Below are 8,783 nucleotides of genomic sequence, written 5' to 3'. Positions count from 1 at the left end.
CCATTTGATCATGGTGTATGATCTTTTTTAACATATTGCTGGATTAGGTTTGCTAGTATTTTGTTTATGATTTTAGCATCTGTGCTCATCAGGGATATCGGCCTATCATTTTCTTTCTTTGTAGTCTCTTTATCTGGTTTTGGAATTAGGATAGTGCTGGCCTTGTAAGATGAGTCTGGGCTCTTTCCTCCTCTTGAATTATTTGGAATAGTTTGAGAAGGATAGGTGTTAGCTCTTCTTTGAATGTTGGTAAAACTCACCTGTAAAGCCATCAGGTTGAGGGCTTTTGTTCTTTGGGAGATGTTTTTTGTTACTGTTTCAATTTCACTAGCTGTAAATTATCTATCCAGACTCTTGTGATTTGAACTTTGTTGTCTTTTAACTGCACCTCTCTGCTTGAATACAATAAATCACCACACCCAAATATAGAAGAAGAAAAAAAGACCACAAATCATGCAGACAGTGGCCAACCTGTGATGTCTTTCTCCAACTCTCTTCATTCCATCTTGGCGAAGCCTGGAGTAGTCCACCAGAGGAAGCCCTAGGTGTGCGAACCCTGTCACCAAATCTGCTTTCTTCCTAGGTGGGGCCTGTGACCAGCCAAGATCAGGACATCAACTCTTGGAAGCTGAGGGAGACAGTTAATCTGAGTGGTGACTTCATTGTCTGCAAAATGTAATTATAACCCATCTTGGGGAAGTTTCGGGAATCAAACCGAATTTTGAATGCCAGAAATCTTCAATAAGCAAGTTCAGTTTGCTTTAATTATCATTATTGTTGTTACTGCGTTAGCAAGTCCTAGATTGCTTAAATTATGTTTTCTCCCTCGCCTGTTCTAGCCTGCAGCCCACCGCCGGCGGCCACACAATTCTCTTCTACCCGCGTCCGAAGGTGAAGCGCTCCAGCGTCCCGGGACGGGGGCGGGGGGCAGCGCAGCACGCATGCGCGCTCGAGCTGCCGCGGGTTCCTCATAAGAGCGCAGCGCAGCGGCGCGACGAGCCGAGTCCGAGCTGGCTGGGTGCCGGGCGGGGCGACTGTGCGGGCGGCTGCTGCGCTCCGCTTCTTCTGCAGCCCGGAGAACTGAAACTTCCGCGGGAGGCGCCGATCGCTGCGCACCTCCCGAGAGCGTGGCGGCCAGGGAGAGTGGGAGAGGCGGACGGGCCGGCGCCCGTGGGAGCGAGCTGCAACCGGAGAGGCGGAGGAGGGGAGCCGGCGCGAGCCGCCCGCCTGGACCCGCGCAGCCGCCGGCGCCGCCAGCCGGGCAGGCTCCCGGGACTGCGGCGGGGCGCGCCGGCCCCTCGTCCGCGCCCAGGACGGCGGCGTGAGCTGAAGGTTTGCCTGCAAGTCCCGCGGCGGGGAGCGTTGGAGCTGCACCCGGAGGGCTGCCGGGGCTGCGCGGCCGGAGCCATGCGGACCGAGTTCGGAGCTGAGCAGACTAAGCGCGGGCGGTCACTGCACTTGCTGACCGAGGTCCTGCGCGCGCTGCCCGCCTTTTTGGCCCCTTCTAGCCGCCCGAGCGGGGAATAAAGGAAGGGAGACGCTCCGCGACTTGTGCTCGGGACCCCGAGATTTAAGCCCTGCGGCAGCCTTCTGGCTCCGGGTCCGCAGCGGCGCTCCCAGCGGTAGTCCGACTGGAGGGATCATCCCCTCGGGGATGCACGGGGGAGGGTCCTCTCGCGGGTGAAGCCTCCAGGGGATGAGGGACGGCAGCTCCGGGGGCCCTCTGAGTGTGCACCCGAAGAGTTCCATCAGTGCGATTCCTCCCCCAAGGTTGCCCCTTCCGGACCGGGCCACCCGGCAGAGGGAGGGCATGGCTTAGGAGTCTCCGGGCCCAGCAGTCCGGCGTTGTCGGCTCCCGGACGTCGCAGCACGGGGCAGTGGCCCGCGCGGAAAGCGCCGCGGAAGGGACACTCAGTGAAGAGGTCCCGGCCTGAGCACCACAGGGACCCGGGTCTCTGGGCCACGACTTGGTGGAGACCGCACTGCGCCCTCTGGAGACTCGCGGCCCGCGCCCAGGGTGCCATGTGGGACGGACGCCGCCCGTCCACCTCCTCCCGGATCGCCGCTTCACTCCTGCAGCTGCTGCTGGCTGCGCTGCTGGTGGCGGGGGCGCGGGCCAGCGGCGAGTACTGCCACGGCTGGCTGGACGCTCAGGGCGTCTGGCGCATCGGCTTCCAGTGTCCCGAGCGCTTCGACAGCGGCGATGCCACCATCTGCTGCGGCAGCTGCGCGTTGCGCTACTGCTGCTCCAGCGCCGAGGCGCGCCTTGACCAGGGCGGTTGCGACAACGACCGCCAGCAGGGCGCCGGCGAGCCTAGCCGTTCGGACAAAGACGGCTCAGATGGCTCAGCAGGTAGGGGGGCAGGGCCGAGCGCGAGTGGGAGGAAGGCTGGCTTCGCCTGGACGGCACAGACCTAGGATCTTGGAGAGGGGAAAGGAATTAGGAGCACTGAGATTTCAGAAAAGCGTCTGGGACCAGGAGGTTGTGTCTGCCTTCTGGCCCAGCCATTCATGTGTGTGAAATGGGGTACCAATTCACCGCCCCGGGACTCATTTTCCCCATTTGCCAGCTGAAGAGTGGTTTGGCTTGGATTTTCCCAAGAAAACCACACATCTAAGGCAGAGTGGGCCGCAGACAGCTCCACAATCCTCCTCCAAGGAAGGGCCTCTGGGCCCCCTCCCATGCCTTCTATCTCCAGAGGTCTAACTTCTACTAAGGGCTAATATCTTGGGGGTACCGGAGAAACCACGAGGGCTGGCAGGGGCACTTCGTGAAGGTTCCTCAGAAGGAAGGCAGCTCCTCAGGGCTTCCCGTTGCTGATGCACTTACCAGACCCGGGAGACGCTAATCCTCTCTAACATGCTGTTGCACCTCTCCCCTGCCAGACCCGGGCCTCTCTGGTTTCTGGACAGTTGTCACCATGTCGGACTTGCTAGGTGAGACATCAGAGCCATGCCCAACTTTGCTCTTTGTGACTTTGATTATTTAAGTTACAAATTTTTTCAAATTGCCAGAGCTAGAGTTGGAAAAATAAACAAGTCCGTGAAAGCATTTGGTAGGTTCCATTTCCTCCCTCTTCACAAACTTCCCAGACAGCCTCCCTGCAGGGTCCACACCAATACATTTGAGAGGGAGGATTTAGGTCGGTGCAGGGATAGAGGTCAGATGGCAAGCATGTCACCTGAGAGGGTGTCTTCTCTTTTTTCTGCAGCTGGTTACATTAAGGACAGGACTGTTAACCAGCACACGGAGCCCAGGCTTTGAGTTACCTGAGCTTGGCACTAGTGGCATCTGTGTTTACAGAACTGTCTCCGCCTGGTAAGAGGCAGCTCTTTTCAGTGCTGGTCCCTTTGCAGCCAAGCGTTTTATTAGCAAGCCACCCCTGTTGTTCCGCAGCCCTGAATCTGAAGAGAGGAGAACGGAGGGTGATTCCAGAAAAGGTGCCATCTTAAAACCCAAGCTCAGCCTGGCGGGGTGTGTGGCCGTGGAGTAAAGCCTAGAGAAATGAGCCAAAGACGGAACTGCCACTTCCATGTGTCAGCTCAGCTGGGCTCGTGAAAGGTCTCTAAAAAGTCAGCTTGGCTTTGGACAGATCAGTAGGCTGCAGACTTCTCATGACACCTGTGATGCGCGTGGGTGCCTTCTTCACCCAACTTTGAAGTCCCCGTTTCCTGAAAAGTCTGTTCCTCAGGCTTTTCTTCTGCAGTGAAGGACAGCATGCCTGATTCAGCAGTGCTGAGGGCTTAGAGGAGCACAGGGTCTCTTACTCCTGTGTAGTTATTTACGCTTCCAATGAAAAGTTCTGGAAAGGGAATAGTTATTTCTCCCCAAAATTCATTATGTGGACTTAGGCTGCTTTTAGCTAGTTTTTCTACTATGTTTGGAGTTTTTCTTACTTATTTTTTTGGTATGTGCCCCTAACGGGAACCGAACCCAGGGCTCTCTGGTCCGCAGGCCAACGCTCCAACCACTGAGCCAAACCGGCCAGGTTTCTAACTATCACTTCTTTTCTTCTTGACTGGTATCTTAATTTAGAGGACATATTTATAGCATGCGGGTGGGAAAGCCTGCGTCCCTGCTCAAGTATGCTATAGTTAGCATGGAGTGACCGAGCCATTGGAACAGCCCTACTGTCAGAAGGTCAGCTGTCCTGTAGACACGAGTGTTTCTACTTGCTGAAGGGACTCTGTATAAATAGAGTATTGACTCTGTCAGCATTGATGATTAAGGAAATCTTGAAATGTCTGCTTTGGTCAAGTGCTTATAAAGTATGTTTTACTTATAAGACATTATTTCTCCATGACTTCATGTGCTACCACATTCTAAAAACACGGACTCCAGGGGACAGAGGGCACCTCAGAGGTGTCGGAGAACTGGGCTCCCTCTTGAGGTTCTGCCCTGTACCACTGAGCTGGCACTGCTTTGCCAAGGCCAGCAAGACCTCGTCCCTGCCCTCATGTGTTTTCCAACCAAGTAATTGAGGACATGGGCGGGAACACATCAAAAAAAGGAGGTTCTTGGTAACCTCGGTGGAATTCCACAGAAGTGGCTCCCAGGCCTTCTGCAGGCTCCTCCCTCCCAGTTCTCTGCCCCCATCAGTGGGTGGATCTCATCCAGCTGCTTTCCTCTGGCTCCCACAGAGTTTTTAAAGTGAAATAGTATAAAAATAGAGCTTGTGTCGGCCTGCGGACTAAAGAGTTGCGAGTTCGAGTCTAGTCAAGGACATATACCTTGGTTGTGGTTTGGTCCCTGGCCCCTGTGGGAGGCGACCAGTCATTGTGTTGCTCAAATTGATGTTTCTCTCTGTCTCCTCGCCCCCTCCCATTCTATCTGAAGACAAATGGAAAAGTATCCTCGGGTGAGGATTAAAAAAAAAAATAGCCCTGGCTGGTTTGGCTCAGCGGTTGGTGTGTTGGCCTGTGGACCAGAGAGTTCTGGGTTCAGTTCCCGCTAGGGGCACATGCCAAAAAAAAAGAGAAATAGAGCTCACTACCAGTTTTAGTAACGTTATTAATTTTTAGCTTTTATGGCTTTCTCTTTCAGAATAAACCTCACTTGTTAAATATGGTGCCCATGGCTGTATGCTGTACAGGTTTTCTCTGTAGTTCCTCGCACAGGACCCGGTGTCGGAGCTCCAGGGTGCCTGTCCCACCTCAGCCCCCTGGGCCTGCCTGGGTACTTCCTGGAACAAATGTCTTATTGCTCCCAACATTTGTGCTCCTCGGCACCTTGTTCCCTGTGCCTGGAATAACTTCCCTGCACACAAGTCGCTTCCCCTTTCCACCACCCAGTGACCCCCATCCCCAGCTAGGCAGACGTGTGGGGTTTTCTTACACATCTGGGACCTGTGCCTTACACACTCCTTTTGGAAATGGTCATGGCTAGAGTCTGACCTAAGTTTTCTATTTATTTTTCTCTGGGAAAAAAATGTTGCTAAAATATGGCAAAAGGAGTTTACAAGGAATGTAAATAACTTGCTGGGGGCGGGGCTAAGCCTTTTACATACTTTCAGCTGATTTCTATAAGATCCTACAGCTACCTGACTTCAGTTTGGACAGCTCAGTTATTGCAGGGATTTTAGAACAGTCTTAAGACATGAAACACGTTTTTGGTCAATTGGATGTTTGCCTCAGTCAGTGTGAGTCTAGCTGTAAATATTGAACGTTTTGCTTTGGGGGCTGACCCGCCATGCCTGCCCCGCCCTCCCACCTTTCCTGAACACTCGTAAAGGATGGTGCACATTATGGGCTGCTAGTGGTCCCACAAACGGGCGCAGTCGGGACCTTCGGCCCCCACGTCGCTGCCGCTGGTTGCCGATCTCCACTGCCAAGCACTGATTTTCTTACTGTATGTTTATAGCGAATCATACTGTTGTGTTTTTGTCCCCCAGTTCCCATCTACGTGCCATTCCTCATCGTTGGGTCTGTGTTTGTTGCCTTCATCATCTTGGGGTCCCTCGTGGCTGCCTGTTGCTGCAGATGTCTCCGGCCTAAGCAGGAGCCCCAGCAGAGCCGGGCCCCGGGGGGCAGCCGCTTGATGGAGACCATCCCCATGATCCCCAGCGCCAGCACTTCCCGGGGCTCGTCCTCCCGCCAGTCCAGCACGGCCGCCAGCTCCAGCTCCAGCGCCAACTCCGGAGCCCGCGCGCCCCCAACAAGGTCACAGACCAACTGTTGCCTACCTGAGGGGACCATGAACAACGTGTATGTCAACATGCCCACGAATTTCTCTGTGCTGAACTGTCAGCAGGCCACCCAGATTGTGCCCCATCAAGGGCAGTACCTGCACCCCCCGTATGTGGGTTACACGGTGCAGCACGACTCGGTGCCCATGACTCCTGTGCCACCTTTCATGGACGGCCTGCAGACGGGCTACAGGCAGATCCAGGCCCCCTTCCCTCACACTAACAGTGAACAGAAGATGTACCCTGCTGTGACCGTGTGACCCCAGGGGCCAGCTGGGTTCCATTACGAGACGGAGGAAAACAGGGAAGCTGTGGACTTAGCGAGCATTCTCCAAGTGGAAGTCCACGCACGCCTGCGACCTTGGCGGCACACTGCTTTCGGAGAGCTTCGTTTGCCCCCAAACTGTGTGAAAACGTCTGTCTCTGAATTAGCTTTTCCGGATATGTTTTCTCCCAGTGCATGATTGATTTCTGATGGGAAAGGGCATCACCTGGAGATGCCTGTGTTGTTACCGATGCTTGTGTGACAAATGCTTGCGCCCCGAAGTGCCCTCGAGGTATGGCTGTCAAAAGAATTTTGTAAACAGATAGATTAAGGTTTTTTTTATGTTGTTGTTATGATTTCTTTTGCTTTTTTTTTTTTACTGTACCTGGTCAGAATACCTGTTCCTTCCCTTTTACCTCGGTAAGTATTTTATAAGCATCCAAGGTTTAGGGGAAGATGTTAAGACACTATTATTAGAAAAGGAAATCGAATTTGAACTCCTTGAGATTAGTCATTGATCTCAGAATTTCACAGGCATTCTTACTTTCATTGTAAAAAGATATATATATATTGTCTATTTTTGTGCTTTTTTGTCTATTTTGTGCTTTTTTACCATGTGTAGAGATCTTATTACAAAGTGATTTTCTACATTAAAGAAAGACGGAAAGAAATTGTATAGTTACTTAACTAATGACACTTCAGAACTCTGGGGTTTTAATCTTGAAGTAGCGGGTGGTGTAGTAATAAAGCCATTCATCCCCTTGATTGTATCATCCAATTTTCCAACTTTACAGTGACATCTGAGAAGTAATTAGATTTTTTTTATATTGAAATGATAAACTATCACCTGCTACTTCTCCAAGTTATGTATGGCTTGCATTACTTTCTATTTGGTTTTCAGATCCCCGTGTCTGTATAGGACCGAGTGCAGGTACTTACTGTTCTTATAAATGAAGACCAGCATTTCTGCCTAGATCTGATAAAACGTTTTCTTGTTTCCCCTATAAATATCAAAGCAATGTTTTTACAAAGGTTGAGTACAGCTTTTTCAGCCATAATTCAAGACTTGGGATGAAATTTAAACCACAAATATAATTTACTTTGCAAATCATAAGGCTTTTTATACTCTCGTTATCAAAATGGCTTATTTTCAGGCAGTAGGGACTATTAAATCAAGAGAAAAGCTTTCAAAGAGATATTGCCTTTCTTTCCCCCACAAAGTTAGTTCTTGTTTTTCTCTCTCTTATTCTTTGGTGAGCACTGTATTCATTACCAATGTTCTGAATTATGAAATCCAAGTGAATTTGTGTATTGTTTACTTATAAGAAATAAGTTTAAGTATGTGCAAGTAAATTTTTAACTGCTAGCAAAACCAAGACTTGTAATTGAACAAACCATTATAAGGTTGGTCTTTTACACATTTATGTCAATATCTGTTATCTCTCTCTCTCTCTCTCTCTCTCTCTCTCTCTCTCTCTCTCTCTCTCTCTCTCGTCTACCTTATCTATCACCTACCTTCTATCTATATCTGTCTATCAGTTATCTATCTCATGACTGATAATGTAAAACCACTGTTGTCAATTGGTATCAACAAAGATACTCAATCAAACATTTTTAATAACCAAAGGCAGGGGAAATCATTTTACTTATTAATAAATATTTTATGGTATGAATTCCTAGGGGAGTTGGGTTTTTTCATTTTCATTCTACTTGGTAATTTTAGATGGTCTGTTAAACCTGTTAATGGAATAAAATTACTCAAAATTATAAGTGTTGCTTTTAGAACCAAGAGCCTCCCTTTAAAAGTAGTTAGTATCTGGGAAGTTTGTATGTATGTTCTGTGAATCTGTTATTATTTTACATATTCTTGGGAAATGTTGACAGCACAAAAGAGAGTTCTTTTGGGATCACATTATCAGGCTACATTGTCTTTGATGGTGAATTCTGACTTATCTGAGGAGGTAAAATTCCTAGAAGGTTGGAAGTGAAAGGGACCTTAGAGACCACCAGGCTAGGGATTGGCAAACGCTTTTCAGTAGAGAGCCAGAGAGTAAATATCTCAGGCTTTGCAGGCCTTACAGTCTCCAGCAACTAAGCTCAGCCACAGCAGCCCTGACCATTGAGCATTGCAGGGTCCAGCAACACCTTATGGATGGACTTGGAAATTTAAATTCCATACAATTTTCACGTGTCAAAAGTGTCCTATTTTTTATTTTTTTAAAGTATTCTATTTTTAATTTTCCATTTCACAATGTAAAAACCATTCTAAACTCTAGGCTGTAAAACGCAGGCGGTAGGCCCGCTTTGCCGTCGCCGTCGGGCCATAGTTTGCC

At 50.0% G+C, this 8,783-nt stretch overlaps 1 protein-coding gene across 1 annotated transcript; it reads left to right on the top strand.

Moving 5' to 3' along the window:
* The first annotated feature begins 1,390 nt into the window (after positions 1-1,390).
* On the top strand, positions 1,391-6,777 carry SHISA2 (shisa family member 2). The gene is made up of 2 exons (XM_036252350.1): positions 1,391-2,353; positions 5,892-6,777. The coding sequence occupies exons 1-2, from the start codon at positions 2,023-2,025 to the stop codon at positions 6,443-6,445; spliced, it is 885 nt and encodes a 294-aa protein (XP_036108243.1). The 5' UTR covers positions 1,391-2,022; the 3' UTR covers positions 6,446-6,777.
* Positions 6,778-8,783: the final 2,006 nt, after the last annotated feature.

Source organism: Molossus molossus, unplaced genomic scaffold, assembly GCF_014108415.1.
Source record: "Molossus molossus isolate mMolMol1 unplaced genomic scaffold, mMolMol1.p scaffold_m16_p_10, whole genome shotgun sequence".
In the NCBI taxonomy this organism is placed as follows: domain Eukaryota; kingdom Metazoa; phylum Chordata; class Mammalia; order Chiroptera; family Molossidae; genus Molossus; species Molossus molossus.
The sequence above is the reverse complement of the archived record's forward strand: the minus strand, read 5'-3'. Positions and strand labels throughout refer to the sequence as shown.

What these genes read in the sequence shown, in the direction of transcription:
- SHISA2 (XM_036252350.1), top strand. Translation starts at nt 2,023, where the DNA reads ATGTGGGACGGACGCCGCCCGTCCACCTCCTCCCGGATCGCCGCTTCA. An exon ending in CGGCTCAGATGGCTCAGCAG is followed by an intron (nt 2,354 to 5,891) that starts GTAGGGGGGCAG and finishes TTTGTCCCCCAG; the next exon opens with TTCCCATCTACGTGCCATTC.